At 41.1% G+C, this 19,885-nt stretch overlaps 1 protein-coding gene across 1 annotated transcript in view; it reads right to left on the bottom strand.

Annotated features, from left to right (window-relative positions):
- THSD7B (thrombospondin type 1 domain containing 7B) overlaps positions 1–19,885 on the bottom strand; it is a 296,164-nt gene that overhangs the window by 213,810 nt on the left and 62,469 nt on the right. Inside the window, exons 2-4 of the mRNA XM_054177216.1 lie at positions 18,668–19,463; positions 9,232–9,483; positions 1,750–1,919 (exon numbers count right to left, since the gene is read on the bottom strand). Coding sequence (XP_054033191.1) covers positions 1,750–1,919; positions 9,232–9,483; positions 18,668–19,463 — 1,218 coding nt within the window. The remainder of the gene's footprint in view (positions 1–1,749; positions 1,920–9,231; positions 9,484–18,667; positions 19,464–19,885) is intronic.

The following is a 19,885-nucleotide window of genomic DNA, read 5'->3' as shown; positions in this document are numbered from 1 at the left end:
TCCTGAATGATCCCTTTAAGGACATTCAAAAGGTGAAGAAAAGCTACAGTACTTTTGATGTTAGCAATTAGGCTCTATACTTGCTTATACATAGAAGGAGTGACTTTCTCATCTTCTCCCCATCACTGAAAAAATGACACAATAAAAGATGAGATACTCTAGTGATGAATAAGTATTCTATCAGTTCAAGATTGCCAGAAGAGATGGCACTCCTTATTTATTAAAATTTTTTCAGTTGCTTATATGATTTTTTTTTTCAATAGAAAGGGTTCAAACTGTAAAAACAAGGAAGAGTTATCCCAGAGTTTTCTTTTTGTTGAGGGAAGGGCTTACAATTTTTAAGTTGAAGTGAACTTTGAACAAGAGAAAAATGTGCAGGTGTTCACAGGGAATATACATCACCAGTTCTGTTACAAATGATGATGATGGTGTAAGGGTTTCAGATGCTCTCCTCTAAATCTTCTGGAGCAATTTCATAAATTCATAGATTTATAGAATGGTTTGAGTTGGGAGGGACCTTTAAAGATCATCTAGTTCCAACCCTGCTGTCATAGGCAGGGACACCCGCCACTTGACCTGGTTCCTCAAGGCCTCATCCAACATGGCCTTGAACATCTCCAGGGAGGGGTATCCACGACTTCCCTGGGGCAACCAGTTCCAGTGTTTCACCACCCTCACTGTAAAGGTCTAAATCTACCCTCCTCAAGCCCCAGTTAAAAAGAACAAAGATATGTGAATGAAGGCGGTTAAAGCCTGCTGCTTAGCAACTTGCCCTATAGTGGCAGCAAGGGCCACAGAAGCAGTCAGAAGGAGGAAGACAGTCAAGAAATACCACACACTTCTCATCAGCACTTTTCTTACTCTGAAAGTCATGTGCATTGCACACTTGTGCAGAACAGAAGGGGGTTGTGTTCAGAGAGCAAGACAGTGCCAGATGTTTGGGAAAGGTGAAGGAGCAACTATGCAAGGACCAAACAGAGATCAAAACGGGTCTGGTTCTCTATAATCTCGGAGTCTGTGTGGGATGCTAGGACACAATGGGCATCCAGGAAACATTTGATTTGCCTTTGTAAGTAAATAAATCTAAGATATGATATTGTGTTCTTATTATCTTACATCTCTGCTCAAAAACACATTCTGCAAGAGCACTACATAGAGTAAATAAAACAGCCTAAGATGAATTATTTATCACGTATCTGTATCTACTCATTATTCTTCTAAAAGAAATATAACTCATTTGCAGAAATCGACTGTCTGCTCACAAGTTGTGACAATATTATTTTTGCTTTCCCCTTCAAATCACACACACACACACACACACACAAATGTGTATCAATCTGAAGCAGCGGCTCAAGCCATATCCAGAATGGAGTGTGACATCTTTTTTAATACACTAAACCAGGACTAAACCTACAGATACTCAGCTTCTAAGGAGCAGGGTTACCTGATACATGAGAGGAAGAAAAGCAAAATTTACTTTCTTCATCCCTTGAAAACCATTCCACACAAGTAACCTACAGAACTGGAAGAAGCTTGTGGCTCCTGGCAGTTCCTCAGGGCTCCAAGGACCATGCTCTCCTGTTCCCTCTGATGCCAAATAACACCTCCCTAAGTAAGCAGAGATATCATGAGGGCATCACTATCTGAAGTCTACTAATGATTGCATGTTACCAGCTTTTTCTATTCACCCCTTTTCTCCTTCTCAGATCTACTTTGGCCAGACATTTCAGAATGACCCAAAGCATGTACCTTCCTTCAGCCGGTGCATCCCAAATTCCATGGTAATTTGGACACAGTAGACCTCCCTGGTTTGTATGCCACCTCCACAAAGGCCTGCATGCTTGTGGTGTTGAGAGTCCGGCTGGTCAAGGAGGAGAGACACTTGGCAAGCTTTCCATTCAGAAGTCCTCCACGCAAACCTTTGGAAATAAATAAGAGCAGGTAAAATAACTTTTTGAAAGGCTATGGGTGAGGGAGTGGTACTTCAATAGATGACAAAATACAAATGATTTAATCCTTATAGCAGCATTACCCTGTCTGAAACACGGAATGCTTTGAGACATTTGGAATGCTAAATTTACAAACACTAAGTATTTGCTATTTGTCTGGAGTGCTTGTGTGAATCTTATAGCACTAATCTCCAAAGCATTCTGAAACACTAAATCATCCTGACAACACCTTTGAGCCAGGTGCAAAGAAGGAACAAAGATTAAGAGGTTTGATTAAGTGCGAAAACTAGTTTTCAAACACGTGGCTCAAACCACTAAACCACATCTCTCTGCTAAGAGCCGAGCACCTCCCTCTGAAATGCACTTAATAGCTAAACCCCTACATACATCAACAGAGCTCCAAGCACCGGGTGACCTTTCTAGAGGTGACAGGTTTATAAACACACCCAGGGTACTACCAATTTCTTCAAGGGACTGGCTAAAGTAACTCAGTTTGGTTTCCAGAAGTTGTGATACACAGCAATCTCCAGATAAAAATATTTTCATTCTATGTTCTGTTCTCACCCAAAATGCATTTTGTTTCTCAAGGAAAAATAATGTTCTAGGGCAAAGATATGTGAATGCTGTGCAGACAATAGTCATTGGTATGTACCAGCTTAAATGCCAGGAAGGACTTATTCAAACTATAGGGAAAATAGTGCTGTGTATCAGTGAAGAACAAAAGTTATTTCTTCACCATATCTGGAAATGTAGAGCATATATCTAAAACAACAGTTCTCTCAGGCATAATTCATTTTGATTCATAGGTCACAGTATCAGCAGAGTAAATAAGAGCCTAAAGTCTTTCTTAGCTTCCCAAACACAAAGCTGAGGCAATACTGGTTTTATAACCAATCTGTTCACACTTCTGCTGCTTTATTCCTCTGCTCCTCTAAATTTCATTGTTTACTTTTTTTTTTTTCCCTTTCATCCAGTCTTTGGGGTTTGTGTAATGTAAACTATGTATAATAATTTCCTCCTTTTATCCTCCAGACAAATGCTCTCTCCTCCTGCAGCAGATTCACGGTTGTTAAAACTACACGTGTTTGTTAACCTGCTGATTGATCACTGTAAATTCGAGCTCAGTGGGGTGCCTCTGCAGAAAAAGCCTTCCACCTTGTCATTCTCAGCATTCTCCACAGCAAGGACCTGTTCCTAAATACAGCTGTGGTAAGGAAATATGCAGCTCAGAATTACAGGAAAAATAAACATATTAGTCTGCCTGAGCACACATTATGTTGCAAATATGGGCAGAAGAACGATTTCCTTGTAGCTCTTCTGAGTTTGTAACATACTGGTGGAAAATGTTTGTGAATGTTGCCAATTACTTTCAATTTGCAGGTACTTTCCAGATGAAATGTCATGCTTTCTTAAATAATATACAGTATCTTGTGTAAATGTGGATACACTCATAGGGTTTATTACCAACAGAGAAAACAATGAAGAGTAAACCTTTCACATCACAAGCATGAAGACTCGAACTTCCACAACATACAAGGCACAGCTGTGATTTTTTTTCTTTTTCCTTCTAGAAGCTCCTTCTGGGCATTCCTAATCTTCAGTTTGCAGTGTTAAAAGCAACCTGCCTCTTATCAAAAAGGCAATGAAAACTGCTCTTCATCAAACACTGAGTGAAGAGGATTTCTCCTCCACACCACTTCAGGATATCATGCTCTCCAGGCCTACACTTTCAAGACTAGAAGCTCAGACACAGAAGACACACACCTTTCTGCAGCCATGGTAACTGGTGTTTCAGTAAAGTATTTCTTAAAACAATAATTGACCAAAGAAAAACTGATTGTGGATATTTGGCTCAGATAGTCAGCTGCAAACTCTGGATCCTAAAGACTCATGTGCAGGTGTGACCACCTGCTTCTCCTATTCAGCATGAGCTGTGGGAGTTAATATCTCTAAAAATTAGGCATTCAGTGATTAAAATTATGCAAAATAAGTAAATCTGAGCTCAGAGACAATTAAACTTCATCAGCCCTTGAATATGAAAAAAAATCCCTTTAGATATTTTCATGGAGTAACTGGACTCTGTGCTGCACACCACAGAGCAGACTCCAATGAACAGTTGTCCATGCTCCAGCCAGCACCTGCTTTGCTGTGAGCAGCTTAAAGCCTCAGCATCATCAGCACCCCTCAGCTCATCTTGCTTTTTCCCAGCTGGACATACCTGTAGCTGTCTAGAGTTTTCCAGCAACAAATCCTGTCCCCCAGGCATTAGTTGCTTAAAATGTACACACGAACGTGCCTGCTAAACTGCAACTTGTCCAAGAGATTGCTAACCCACTGAGTGGGCAACCTTTCCATATGACATGGTGATCTCAGATGGCTTTGTGTGCCTTATGGAGCACTGGAACAGGCTGCCCAGAGAGGCTGTGACATCTCCTCTGGAGACTCAAAATCCACCTGGACGTGTTGCTGTGCAACCTGCTCTAGATGACCCTGCTTTAGCAAGGGGGTTGGACTAAAGTATCTCTAAAGTACCTTCCAACCCTTATCATTCTGTGATTCTGTGGAAGACTCTTTGCAGGGCTTTAAGCAGCATGGTTGATGCTTGGTATTAGTTTGCCCATTGCTGAACTATACTAGAGACAATGAGAATTAACATTACTTAGAGAAGATAAACTGATCACATAATCTCTATTTATATTTAATCAGAAGCTTGTTAATAGTCATTAGTACAAACCCTGGGATTACTGGCTGGAAAATACTTGGGGATTTTACTAACTGGCAACCTCAAGCCAGTACTGGCAAATTATTAGCATTATTCCCAGTGGGTTTACCACACAACTGTAATTTCTCCAGCTGAACAAAGATGATGAAAGCAAGGAATGACAGTATGGATATTTTGTTGTTGGAGCAAACCATACCAGAAATGCACTGTTTCAGTGGTAAGCTAAGGAGCCTATACCACCCAGCCACCCTGCTCACTATCCCTAGAAGTGAAAAGTGTGATAACTCAGGAAGTGGAAGGGAAATTATACACTTGGATCAAAGTTTGTTAACTCCAGTGTAATTTTTGCGATTCCTATGCCAAAACACATTGGTGATGACAATTTCAAATACCAATAGACTTAGCATCTCATTTTAACTTTGACCAATATCTGGTTAGCCTGATGCAAACTCAGGTGTAGTTGCACTCCTAGCTGTGACCCATGTTTATCTACAGACCTCTCACTATTGCTAAAAGATTCTCATATTCGCCCTTCCAATAGACTTATTCCAGTTTCTGACAATACTGTTTGAGTTACAGAAAGAAGATCTAGGTGCTTCTAAGTTTGACAGATAGCATTGCTGATGGTTAGAGGACCAATTAAGTAACTTCCCAAATGGGGGCTTCCAGAATCCACACAGTTATATCAGTCTGCTTAAGAAATCGGGCAAGCAAAACCTGCTGTTTTAGAAACAATAAAGTGTGTGCTTGAGGTATCTAGGAGGGAACATGGCTGATAAAGCTGAATAGCTTTTCACATCATAAACAGTGCTGTGAATTTCAACAGTCAGTTAAAGAAGCAGAAGAGCAGGTCCCAGTTCCTGTTACAGTCCAGGCAAAGTACACTCTTGTGCTGTGATACCAAATGCAGTCAGCATGGAGCCAGAGAGCCAAAGCTTCACCAAGGATGGTTCCAAGGAGACACAACAAATTTGCCCAGCTGAAGAGATGTCCTGACTGCATGTCCAAGACCAGTAAAGGTCAAAGGACTGAAGAGTAATGCTGTTACCACTCCCAAAGCCTAATTCCATCAGCCTACGAGCTTGGTTCAATGCATTTCCTATCAAGTCTTCCTTACTTGCCTTATCTTTAATCTGGGCCCATAATGGGCCTCATACCACTGCACTGGTATCTCAGCAGCAACTTCAAGTCAAGTCTTAAAACTTTCCCATTTCCCATCATTTAAATTCTGAAAAGCTTTGAATTTCCAGCAAAGCAAAGAGGTAGTTTGGCTTTTTTTTCCTAAATCCCTGTCTTGTAACATAGCAACCACAACCAAAATGAAAGATTTAAAGACATATCATAATTCTGGAAACTCTATCTATTCCCAGTGAAGATGAAAGTTACATATCAAGGATGAAAACGATATAATACATTGTTTTAAAACTGATAACTCAGTGACACTTATGTAACAAACAAGTGCTCAATATCTTTCCAATTTATAGTAATCTCTTGGTGTCTCTTTAGCCTACAGGACTTACACTCTTAGCACTTCCACAAGTTTTATACCTGTGTATATCCATTCACTTTAATTGAACTATCCCAAATTTACAGCACAATAAAAGAAAGTAGAATCACCTCCTGTGTATTTAAGCTTTTTAAGCACTTCATCTAATTCCTTCAGAACAAATAACCCAAACTGTAAAAACAAAGCACAAGGCTCTGGAGTCCTACATGCACTTAAAGTGGTTTGTTTTCCTGCATTTAAACTATTGATTAAGTAAGTTATTGTAAACTTCAGCCATAAAATTAAAAGGCCTTCCAATTTAACAGCAGATTTACACTAATTGCCATGTACTTCTGATGGGACCTTTAATGTGTAGCCTTGCCAAGGACATCGAGGTAATACTTCACAGAGCAGTTTTGAAGCTGAGGCTATATTTTTCTCCCTTCTGGATCATCTGAGGAGGCTGGAAAATAACTTCACCGTGCTGAGTACAGTTCCATAGGTGATACATCTTGAGTTGTTGATTCTCTGTTTTGGTGGGTGTAGTTCACAATATGTACCTTCACTAAGTCATGGAATGCTCTGTCCCTGCATTTAAAAACAGCCTCTAGAAAACCCCCTTCTGCTCAGAGACTTCCTCTTTTTCTGGTCTTTGTCCTCACTCATTTTCTTTGCTGTGCCCGGAGAACACTTTGAAAAATTCTTGCCCTAAGTCTAAAGATAAAGGAAATGCTACTTTTCTTAAAATCAATGAAAAAAATAGCACAGAGCAGATTTTCAGGAATTAGGGAAGTAAATAGGACTCTCATCCTAAAAGATTTTAAGACTAATCTGATTAGGCAAATACAAGCCAGAGAAAAAGAATGAATGGTTTATGTTGAGAACAGACAAATGAAGGAGAGAGCCTTTTATTTCTGCTACTGAATCTCCTTAAATTCATCATCTTCTTGTAAGGGGAAGAAAGAAAAGATAACTGTTTGGTAAGCCTCAGCAAAACCACCAATGAGGTGGCACATATTTAAGGGAGAAGAAAAGCATCATCTTGGACTGCAAAGAGAACATGCTCAAATAAGGAGAACAGGAGCATCAAAGGCTTCTTATATTATTTTATAGGGACTAACATTGCATCCTTGTATGGCTGAAAGATACTGCTTTCCAATCTGAAGTACTTCCAGCATCTCAATCACCAATTCCCAAAGACCAACACCAAATCACCAGGCGGTAAACTGTAAGACGGACTGAGAACATCCCTTAACAACTGCTGACACTTAAATAACAGACTTTAAAATGTATAACTTCTGTTCATTAATCCAAAATTCTGACCTCCATAGCCTCATGCCCAGTAGACCCATAGTATAAGCTACAACATTACAGTTTTTCATTCCTGCTTGTTTCTGCAGTACTAAATGGCCAAATCAAAGTCTACTAATCAGGTGCTACCATGAAATTCTCCTCAACACTGCATGCTGTGAGAAGGTCGTGGCCTACCACCTGCATCTTCAGGTATCATATTCCTAGAAATAACAACTAACTAAATAACAGAGGTTCAGGGATTTTTGGGCAATATTTTCAGTTAAGCAGCTCTATAAACTTGTGAGTCTAATGCTATTTTTCTGGGCTAGCTCATTATGCAGTTTATCCTGTTTCATGTGGATACTTCACTGGAGGCGTTGCCTGAAGGGCTAAAGGTGTGCATGTATGGCATGATGGGGAAGCTTTAAGAGTTCACAGGCTGATGTAAACCTGGGCATCGTAGCATAGATCAAAACTTGAGATGTTTCATTCTACAGCAAGAGTGGCACCACCAGAAAATTATAAGTGTTAGGCAGGTTCTCACTTTTTGAGCTCTCCTTGCTCTGCACTAAGCCCCTACAATCATTTGCACTTTAATACAGTGCAATGTCAAAAAGTAGGAAGTGAGAAACTAGGGACAGATCTATGTCTGTTCACTGCCTGATGAACTGCCCCAATCAGGTGTCACTCTCCCCCAACTCCTATACAAAATCAGCGAGACAATGTGTTAATCTGTTGTCTTTGAAATCAATGTGCTCTCTAAGAGCCTTTCTGTAGGATGTAATCAAGCAGTAGAATTTTTGGGGTTTTATTCCTCCTCTTTTCTGCTAGCAGGGTGCATTAAAATGATCAGCATTTGATTTTGAATGAACCCAGTGATACAGAGACACTCTTACAGGTTACACCTTCCTAAGAAATGAACCTTGCAAAGGCTTTATCAAAGTTTTTGGCAGTATCCAGCAAAGCCCCAGAAACTCATGACTTGAGCACTGAATAGACCTCCTATTAAACACACTGAATTCACAGACAGGGAGATCTGTCTGCATGCATATCAAATTTTATCAATCTTATAGCCTTTCACAATCAATCTCAGAACACATCATATGAAAAATTAAGCAGTGTTTTCTTTTCTTTGCAAAGCAAACTAACAATTGCCTGTGATACCCTGGCCAATCATAACAGCATGGATTTGTAGACCAGAAAGGAGAGATGCTCAACCTCTGCCAGAACAACCAAGCAAGTACTCAGGGACTGCGAAGTTTCCCAGTTCAGGAAGTGCCCAGGGGGAAGCTGAGTAATGTCCAAGCTATTGGCTCTGATCAGTTCCCATCTTCATCAAGGAGTACAGGGATTTTTTCATAGGGAGATGAAGGGGAATCGTTAAATCTAATGTAAAAATTACAATTTCAAAGCCAGTAAAAGCAGAGCTGTGGAGACCTGCCCAGTCTCTGTGCAGCTGAGGAAATTCTCCAGAACTGGTATCAAGCACAGAATTTCTGCTCTCAATTTATAAAATATGAAAATTGGTTACTATATATAAATGTAATTACTGTAACAGCAATAACAATAATAGCAACAACTAGAAGAATATTACTAACAATGGATGACGTGACTAATCATAGTTAACAATGATCAATCAATGATCTTTTAGACACAGGGGCAAAGCAAGACACACAACCTCTTCACGCACCAGCACTGAGCCAGGAAGGTTTGCTTTGCACAAGACAGTCAAACAGGGGCTTCTCTACTTATAAAAACGGGTCTAAAAGGATGCACTATACCTGGGGCAAGGTTGCAGCAGCTCTTTCCCTCCTGTGTTGCAGGCTTCCCGCTCCTCCAGCTCTGGGCATTGCTTCCCTGTGCCCACAGCCACACTCCGCACAGCACGGCGTCGACTCCGGAACCCTGGGGCCAGCTCTCCCCAGCTGCAGGTCCGTGAGCAGGGGCTCCATGCAGACCACTCAGAGGTTTCACAGTCTTTAGCAATGACACAAGACTTGAAGGTCAAAGGGACAGAATCTTGCACACAGAGGCTGCAACAAGAACACAGTAAAAACAGCTGAGAAGGTCTTGCTTAATTCCATTTTTTTCAACCCAACCCCCAGAATTATTTCACCCTAAGTCTGGCCTCAGACTAGAAGAATTGCATGGTCATTTGGGGCAAATCAGATGACCTGCATCAACCCTGGTACAATGAAGGTAAGAGGAGATGTAATGCAGTGCACGTAAGGCATTTCCAAGGAGCTCTGGGTGCAATCTTGCATGCCGAGTAGTTTGCAAATAACATACTTCATTTATTTCAAGTTAAAACAGATGCAAAAGGTGCTGTATTTGCTCCTGTGCAGTTAGAATTTCACAGTTTATCCAGGACAGAAATTAAAAACCAAGCCCAAGAGAAATACTGCCACTGGTAACCACTGCCATCACCTCACAGGCGGAACTAGTCGTCCACTATCCATCTATCCATCCAGGTGCCAGCATGCACTGCTGAGCAGCTCTGCTCTTTTAAAACATAATTAGTGACACACTAATAAGAAAAGTGTTAGTTCTGTGAAGCTGTTATCAAATGCTGTCAAACAAGGTCAGAAGGATTTCAAACCTGACAAACCACCAGAGACCCAGGAATGCTGCACCTGTGGCTGTGTCTGGGACTCAATTACTCCTGCTGACATGATCCCCACTCATCCTGTAACACATCAAGGCCCAATACATTGGAAAAATAAATTTTAAGAGCTGACAAGCACTGAGGTTGTTTTTGAGAGTTCTCAAGTTAAATAAACCTTTTTGCAATATAGAAAATTATAGCAAATGTGGCAAATTGGGTTGACAGTTGGATTTGATGATCTTACAGGTCTTTTCCAACCTTTATGATTCTGGTTCTATAAATACTTCTGGGAGAAGACAAATCTCCAGACTAAGGTGACCGTCCTTCCTCATTCCACTGTTTCTATCTCAGCCAGGTGATGTTTCTCCCATCCAGCAAGACCCCACAGAGCTACTGCTTCACCTTACCCCATCAGCCAAAAAGTCACCACTCCCAACATGGCAGAAAAACCTTTCTTGTCTCTCAAAAACTTTTGAAAGCTGAGGTAACAGAGCCAGAAAGGATATACCAAAAGAGGACTGAGGTATGGATGAGCAGAGACATCACTGGAGCACCACAAAGGATGAGATGGAGCAAAAAAAAGAGAAGAAACCCAGAAAAAAAGGAAGTCAACAGGAGATAAAGAAACAAGTTTTTCTAGCTTCTGACTAGCATTATATGGACAATGCAAACTGGCCTCCAAAATTATGACCATGCATGAAATCAGTGTGAACTCTCTAAATCTGTCTTCTCCAGCCTCCAGTTGCTCACAGGCTTTTGCCAACTGTAAGGAGCAAATACAGGTAAATTGAAAAGGTGTGAAATCTAGAGCTGCTGCTAGGGAATCAGCCATTACCTCACCTGGTATTATTTATAGCACAGTTTGACTAACCTCACTTTCTATAAAGAAAATAGACTGGGGCAATCATTCCAGGATTGCAGGGCAGCTTCATAGGGGGAGCAGAGAAGATAAAGGACATTCACTTCTCCTCCAGTCTAGAAATTGGTCCTGCTTTCACAAAGGTCTGTAGGAATACTCCCACTGATAACTGATCAACTGTGACTAGGCCCTCAACTCCCAGCAAAACACAGCATTTACTGACTTAAACTTGTATTTCCAACTAAAAAGAAAAAAAAAAACCTAAACATTTTTTTAACAAGGGTTAACAACTATTTCTATTCATTTCTTCACTCAGAATCTCAGGGGTGCTGCAAGGTTTATTTTCATTACTTCATAAAGTAGAAACAGTCTGTGATACAGTCCCCTTAAAATGAAATTAATCTTGCTTACAACTCAAAGAGATGTCTCATTCCTCTATTACGTGTCAAATACAACTGATTGCAAAGCTGTCTCCGGTACAAAACTTTTACAGTATTGAACCAAGGACTGAAAAGTAATAATCATTATATCTGCACTCACTGGACCATGGGTTTTGAGTCTTGTTTGGATCATTAAGCTACGTGGAGTTACATGAACAATAACTTTATTTCCCTTCTAAGAATTTTCAGCAGTTACTAGGTGAGTCACCTGTGCCACCATGTTCACAAGAATTCCTGATGTTGAACAGATACAATAGTAGCACATACAAGTCACTGTCCTAAATGAGGCTACTGGGAAAAAATGAGTTTATCTGAGAACACAGTATGGAGGGTAACCAACCTTACATTTTAAAGAGTGATCAAAACTTCTCATTCAGAGACCAGTATGAAAACCCAAGTCCATTTTTTGGGCTTGCACCAGTACAAAGGAGATTTAAGTCTTGTTTGATCTTTACTGAAATATTGAACAAAACAAAGCCCTTAAAAATCTGCTTTGCGGTCTTCTTCAAAATTAATATTGCTGGTCCCAATTCCTGTCAAGGCAATACCTACAATACCTCTCCCAATGGATTCAAATCTATGCCAACACTCCAGCTGCAGAAGACATCTCAGCCTAGTAATCATTCTTGCTATTCACAAGAGCCTTTGAAGTATATGCAAAGGCTGAATTGCTGCTTCTTTCCCTTAAAATCCTTCCAACGACCCGACTATAAAACGTTAAAGAGATAACTTCATTGACCCTAAGGTGAACAAGATGTGGAGCTGGCAATTTCCACCCTTCTGCTCGAGTAGATGTTTTTGAGGGAGAATTACACACAACTGCCTAACACAAAGCAAATCTAATTAACTTCTACCTACTCACTCTGAGCCTCAAAGTCAAATTAATTGTGACACTGAGCAACACAAAGACAAATGTAAAAACACGTTTCTGCATGAAATTCAGACATGGTCTTTCATGTCACAGATGTATTCAGGACAATCTAATACAGATAAAGCCCAGAGATGCAAGACGCTTGCTGAGCTGAGGCTGCAAACCAGACGTGTATTTGCACTGCTGTGGCTCTATCTGAACTGCCAGGCAGAGGAAGGAGGTCTTAGGGACAGGAGATAGGGCATAAGCCCTGGTTTTAAACTAACTTTCCACATACTGATGGTAGAGGTTAAATATTCCTCTTGGGAGCCAATCTGGTAACTGTGATATAGTAGGGTACTTATGTGATTGATGCTTTTGTCTGTGTTACATGCTTGGATTGATACTGTAAAGCCACAAGAGTTGTTTCACAACCTACATTAACATTGCCTGTGGTGTAAAATGGATCCGTTACTTAGCAGACAGCAGCAGCATGAAGCCTAACTCACTCAAGTGGCAGAGAGTCCTCTTACTCTCGTGTACTGAAGGGAAATAAAACAGATATAAGAAGTACCACAAAACCAAAGGAAACCAATTCATGCTTCTTTTACATTTGCACAGTCACACAGTTATATTCACCACAAGGCAGTAAGGTCTATCAGCAGGAAAAAGGAGAGAGACTGTCCTGGAGCAGTTTGTCATCAAATCAGGTTGAACACAGTATGGGAATTACCTCTGGTTTCCTTTCCCAACTGTATCAGTGTATTCAGAATGAAAGGGGAATGCATTTCCCTACATCAGAGGATGAGACAGGTGGTTGTTGTTGAACCTTCTATAACTGAAAGGATCATCTCCAAAATAACCTGGCATGTTAAGAAGCTATTGCCATGCCCATGCTGTTGGTAGAGGAAGCAGCACTAGGAAGACAAGGTACTGTTTCAGATGCCAGGCTCTCCCCAGCAGCTCAGAAAGGCTCCAAGCCCAACCAGGGAATGCAGGCTCAAATCCATGTACTGCAGAGCAAGAAAACCCTGACATGAGCTAAACTACACTGATAACAATACAATTTGTTTTTTCCCCTTTTTCTAACACTGTCTTCTATTCTGTAACAAATGACCCAACCTCAGAAGCCGCTGGAATAAACACCACCTGCTCTTTGCACTTGGCTAATAATATTAAAGTCTAGTAAGAGACACAATCTTGCCATATTCCTAATAGAATCCAAACACTTTTTTTTTTCCCTGTTAGGAAACTGGCAACTAAATGTTAGCAGGCATAGTTTAAGGATTCATAATGTATTTGAGGGTACTCAAGGACTATTTTAGATACTGGTGAAAATATATACACAATCTGTGAAGCAGAGGCTTCTTTGGCAAGAGAAATACCAGTCCTTCCTGCGCCAGGGTGGAAAGGAAGATAAGGAATACTTGCCTGCCATTCAACTGACCAAAGAGAAAGGGAACTGAGAGTCTTACCATTCAAATAAACATTGGGCTTTGGTGTCTAAGATGACTAAGGCTTAGTGTCTCCAAAACTTAATGCACCAGATCCTCTATCTGTATTAAAAATAAATGCTGACTTACATTTGTGCTACCTAAGCAGATACTGAAATCTTAGGTCTACAGAAGCAGCTGGCTTTCAGCATCATTGGAAAACAGAAGAAAAAAGCCTAGTCATTTTTGGACATGATTTCTAAAATGTTATTGAAAAGAAAAACAAACAAACAACAACAAACATACAAACCCTCCCCACCAGTCACCATTCCTTTGTTTCATGTGCTTTTAATAAAAGCAAAGGAAATGAGAAGCAAAACTTTCTAAGAGAGCACTAGAAAATAAAATCTGCTCCTTATCCAATAGCTCTGGGATTTGTTTTCAGCCTGAGAAGCGAGGCTTGATTCCTACATCTGCTGGGAGGAATGTGAACACACATCTCCTCTCCCAGATCAGAATCATGACCAAACAGCATATTACAGCACAGTGTTTCCACCTATGGACTGCAGAATTTTGTATTCACCCAGAGAACAGGAGAATGTCAACATGAGAAACTGCAAATATTATTTTTTTCCTCAAAATGAACAACAGCACAGTGGTTAAGCAATCTCCACTAGGAAATGGATAATGGAAATTCAAATTACAGAGGCAAACAAAAGAGGTGAATGCTGCCCTACCTCAGCCTTGACTGGATGGGTTATCCCTTGACTGAGCTTGACCTAAATTTTCACTTACAAAGGCAAAGTAAACAGAAACTCAAATCCACCTCTATTATATTACATTGTTGCCACCTTACATGTTGAATGAAGAGTTTAATATGTACCTAGAAACACTCCTAATCCAACAAAAGAAAAAAAAACAAACACCACAAGCCTAAAACTGTTTGCTCCTGACTAACTTCTCAGTATGTTTAGTGAGCTCTCACATTAGGTTAGAAAATCAGGTTACATTTCTCTAGGTTTTCAGTGTCTAGCTATGGGCACTCACCTCACTAAATTGCAGTTTATTTCTTTATTTTTTTTAAAGGAACACAAATGCCTCTGTCTCAGTGTTCACTAGCTTTTCACAACTGTCACAAGACAGAAAACTGAACAGAAGTCCAGGCTCATTTATTTCTTGCAACTTTCTCAGATACTTCTTTTTTTTCCAATGCAGGGAAATGTTTGAATTTGTAATTGCTTATGAGATATAGTGCAAAACTAAAACATTTCTGATACAGACTCACACCTGAATTCTATCTAAAACAGTATGAAAAAAAACAACCAATCAAAAAAGCTTTTTAAAATAAAGAGCATCTTTAAAAGCTACAAATTAGATCCATAAAATCATTTTACTTTGATGTTTTTCTTTTTCTTTTCATGTACATACTTTCTACACCAGAATTGTTTCTGAGCAGAAGTGAACCCATCTGAAGGTCCATTGACACTCTCCTGTTCGATTGTCTTCAAGAGTTTTCAAAGAAGTTTGTCCCTCCCTTTCCTCTTCCTTTCTCCCTTTTCCTTAGATTTTGACAAATGTAGAACCTCTGCACTGAAAAAGTATTTAATCAAAAACATTCCCCAGCTCTCTTTCCCTGAGAGAATAGAATAGAATAAACCAGGTTGGAAGAGACCTTCAACCTATCATCCGACACCACCTAATCAACTAAACCATGCAACCAAGCACCCTATCAATTCTCCTCCTAAACACCTCCAATGATGGTGACTCCACCACTTCCACAGGCAGCCCATTCCAATGGGCAATCGCTCTCTCTGTGTCAAATTTCTTCCTAACATCCAGTCTGACCCTCCCCTGACACAGCTTGAGACTGTGTCCTCTTGTTCTGGTGTTGGTTGCCTGGGAAAAGAGACCGGTCCCTGCCTGCCTACAACCTCCCTTCAGCACATCCAATGCTCCATATGCCTGTGCTCCTCTCCAAGTAATTCCTGTTCACAGTTTTTACCTTTGAAATTGCAAGGATTTTTACTTGTACCTTTAAAGCTGTACTGACACACAGATCTTTGTAGAAACAATTTTTTAAATTGGGGGGGAAAAAAAGTATTTTCTTTGTAACACAAAGGATTTTTCAACCACCTGTGGGTGGGAAGGAAAGGGGTTGAAGGTTTTTCCCCACCCACCCACAGGGCTTGAAGGTTTTACAGGGTTCAACAGTATAACTTAAGCATCAGTCAAAAACTGAAAATCAGTATCACACACATTAAGAAAGGACACCTCAGCTGCCATTCCAATCAACTGTAAACTCATTAGTGAAGAGGCCAAACTAATGTCCTGCCAGTAATCTGGCATCTGTAAGAAGGGAATGAATTCAATTTTTCAGTCTTTAAAAACCAGCCTGCACCCAAGCCCACTAAAATTCAAGTTTTTTGGTAAAAGCCTGTTCTTGTATGCCAAGGAACCTACCTGATACCTTCTCCAAACAGTAAAAACAGCAGCTGCTGCTGTTTGACAGTGCTGGCGACTCCACAGCCCTGAGGTTATACACACAATAAATTCAGCACAGTTGCTAATTAATTCGGCATCTTTGCCACTGTATTATAAATTACAAAGTCAGATAAGCATGCAGTCCCTCTCCTGACATGGTCTTCAACTAGTTGGGGTGACTACCTGACCACTCCTATTATCTGGTCCACATTCCTGCAAGAACCAGGCAGCAGCTGGAGGCAGAGTTGTGGCAAAGCTCTGGCAGACCTGCAGCTTGCAGCCTATCAGTGAAGCACATCTCACAATATTCCTCTCTCTTGCCTCGGTTTTCCAGAAGTTTAATTTGTGTATCTCATTGGTACTTACTTGATGGTGTTAGTGGAAATAGGAAACCTCAGCCAGGAAAATGAAAAAGCACAACTAAAGGGCTTCTTTCCCATTTTACAGCAGATGCTTGGCTACCTGCCAAACCCTGCTCAGGGTTATGCAAATCCATTTACTCTTCTTTATCAATAGTCAAAGCAGCAATCCTCCTGTAAAGCTACATTTGTATGATCGGGTCCATTCTTCAGAAGAATGGCAGCAAATGTGCTGCACAATAGAAGGAGGAGGACATTACCCAGGGATGCTTAAAGGGAGTAGCTGTGAGGGGTGTTTGGTGTCAGTGACATTCCAGCCCTGGAATCAAATGTAGACTGGATTTTAGCCCGGACTTTTAAGTTTGAACTTCGGGTCCAAAAGCTGAAAGGAAAAGTGTGCAACTATCTGGACAGTGTAACAGGATGTGACCTTTTATCCTCTAGTCAATCAATGAGCTTTCCCCTTGCATTTGGAGTAAGAGTAAGGGCTAGGTCAGGATCAGCTCTCTGCAGCAAATCTGAGACACCGCCTCAGCAGAAAAAAGTCTGCTGGGAGGCGGCTAATGGAGCTGTGCACTCCCCAAAAGTGGGCTAGATCAGCTAAAAAAAACCATAAAGGAGCAAGGAAGAAGACAGCTCGATCAGAGACAGAGTCACTAAAACTAAAGCTCCTAGTACCCTCTGCACTGTCATCCAGAAATTCAATGTATAACCCACACAGTAGCACAACAAAGCTAAAACATTTATAGAAACGGCATCTTCCCCTCCCCTTTCTTACAGGGAACATAACAGTGAGCGTCTGAGGGCACAGAGAGGGAAATTTTAACAGTTAGGATCTCCCCCCCAGCATCTCTGATAACGAGTGAGATACAAGAGGCAGAAGAATGGCTAAGAAGTGTTAGCAGACATAAACCTACTGCTGGTCGCACAGCAACATAAATCACAAGTGACTCCATTAAAGTCAAGCAGCTACATGAGCATAAAATCTGTATATTTAGAATCAGCATATATTTAGAGATGTGTAATAAAGTCAAGATGTTAGAAACTGCTTGAACAGCTCACAAAGCTTGACTTTTTTTCCAGCCAATTAAAAAAATAAAAAAATCTATACTTTGCTACAGATGTAATAGGAGGGGGTAAGGAAAAGGCTAGAATAGATATTTTCACCTCAGTATGTGTGCAAAACCACTGCAGACATTAAGAGAGTAGAGAATCAGACATAAAATAACCCCTTCTCTATGCAATCTGAGTGTGTGCAAGTGCTAGGAGCTACAGATTAGAGAGAAACAGATTGATTTCTGCAGGAATAAGGAACAGGATTTTTCAGGAACTTCTCATATCCTTGAAAAACAGAACATGAGTTTTCTCCAGAAATCTTGACTTTCTCAGAACTCCATCAATTTCTCAGTCATCTGGAGCTCCTGGTACGTGACCAAATCCAACCTGAAGTCAATTGGCAGAGCTTAAATAGCTTAAATTTAAATGCAACAAATAGAGAGAACAAATCTTTCCATTATTTGCTGCACATTTAACTTTCAAATTTGAATTACAACAAAGAAACCTACATAGGCTGTGGTAAATTGGTAGATAAAATACAAGGATAAGAAAGAAAAGAAGTCATGTATCTAGTGTCAGCATTCAAGAGTTACACCCAGATGGCAAGGCTCCTCAGAACGCAGGACAATCACAGGTCTGCTCACTGATTTCCAAGAAATACCTCCCAGTAGATATTCAAGGCCAGACTTTTCAGAACTATTTTATCCAGTGTTGATTTGTAAGAATGAAGGAGTTTGCTATTTTAGCCTCTTCTGCCTAATATATGCAGTACACGGCTCAGAAAGAAACCTCCCTCTCCCACAGCCAGGGCCCAGCAACAGTACAACATGATATATAATTCCATTTCCTCGATGTTTCCTCAAAAGAACAAGAAAAAAGAGAAGAGAATTATTAAAAACATAAAAGGTATTAAACACTCACAAGTCATGGAAGAATGCAAACTACTCAGCATATGCCAGCTTTAGAAGAAAGGAATTAAATTTAAAAAAGAAAAAAAAAAGACCATAAAGAAAACATAAAAATTTCATTTAAAACTCAAGAGCAGGAGCATGTTTCTTGTGGTGCTGCCATGCAGAGCAAGTGCTCCATCAAACCAACCCACAGAGGATGAAACAAAAGCTGGAGTACCCTTACCTCAGCGCTGCACTTTTTCCATCGCTCCTTACACATCTGACCTGCCTGGTTTGGTAACCAATCTCCACCTCCCTGGGACGGTGGTGGGCTTTATAGCCTTGAATTCCAGATGTGATTCGCTCTCCAGAGTCTGAACCTAAATCCAGCATAGTCCTCCCCTCCAGTTCGACGTCTTTAGGATGGGGCAGCTGGCATTCACCCCAGGACCCCACTCGGAGGCTGTAAGTGTGCGTCTCCTCCCCAAGAGGACAGGCAGGAGTGCTGCAGGCTCTGGATTCAGTCAGATTTGGGCACGGGGCACCCCCATAGAGAGGAGGAGCAATAACCACTCTGGTCCGGTGCTGCAAGCTCTTGGCACAGCCCGTGCCACACTTGGACCAGCCCGAGAACTCGGACACGACGCAGTCCCGCGGGCAGGGCACCAGGCAGGCTTGCTCAGCAGGCGGCTGTGGTGTGAAATACTCACAAATTTCATTGGCAACAATGGTTCTGTTCAGCTTCTGGAGGCAGCGGATGCTCCGGCGCTGCAGCCCGTGCTGGGCAGTGACACAGGCCCCGGCTTCCACCTCACTGCCAGCAAAGGGGACAAGCCCACACCTGTCCCATCCTGAAACCTCCCACTCAAACAACTCCAGGTGCCAGTCACAGACTTTAAAGCACCTCCTCTGGTTTTCAGGCTTGTCCTTCTGGTTGCAGTTGGCATGGAAGGTTGTCCAGCCCTCCACGTGGGTGCACCACACAGCCCGACTCCGAACACCTCCTGAGCCGCAGTCACCTATGCACCGTCCCCAGTGACCTGCAAAAGAGGGGCAGGTGAGAAATGCCGTGCAATACTCCTGATTGCCCAGCAGCATTCAACCCAGCAGGTCCCTAAAACTGGTTAGAAGCTTCCTAAAAGCTGCAAGTCATTTCTCCTCCCAGTGCTCTCCCATCACTAGACCACTTGGAGAAACTTGCAAGGGGAAAAAAAAGAGTTCCACAACAACTCAAAGGAAAGGCAGGCCAGCAGTCAAAAGCATCCCAAAGTCTGAGGAAATATGAATATTTAATTTCACTTGTACAAATGAATTTAAAAATGATCATAAAGGAACAATAATAGGAAAAGAAAGTCAAGTTAGATAAGAGGAAAACAGTCTTAATAGAGCAATTAGTCGATGGAATAAACTGCACTGGGAAGCTGAATCATCATCCATGGTGAGGATAAATGCTATGAAAATA

This window comes from Dryobates pubescens, chromosome 2 (genome assembly GCF_014839835.1).
Source record: "Dryobates pubescens isolate bDryPub1 chromosome 2, bDryPub1.pri, whole genome shotgun sequence".
NCBI lineage: Eukaryota > Metazoa > Chordata > Aves > Piciformes > Picidae > Dryobates > Dryobates pubescens.
Note: the sequence above shows the minus strand (reverse complement) of the source record. Positions and strands in the feature narration are given on the sequence as shown.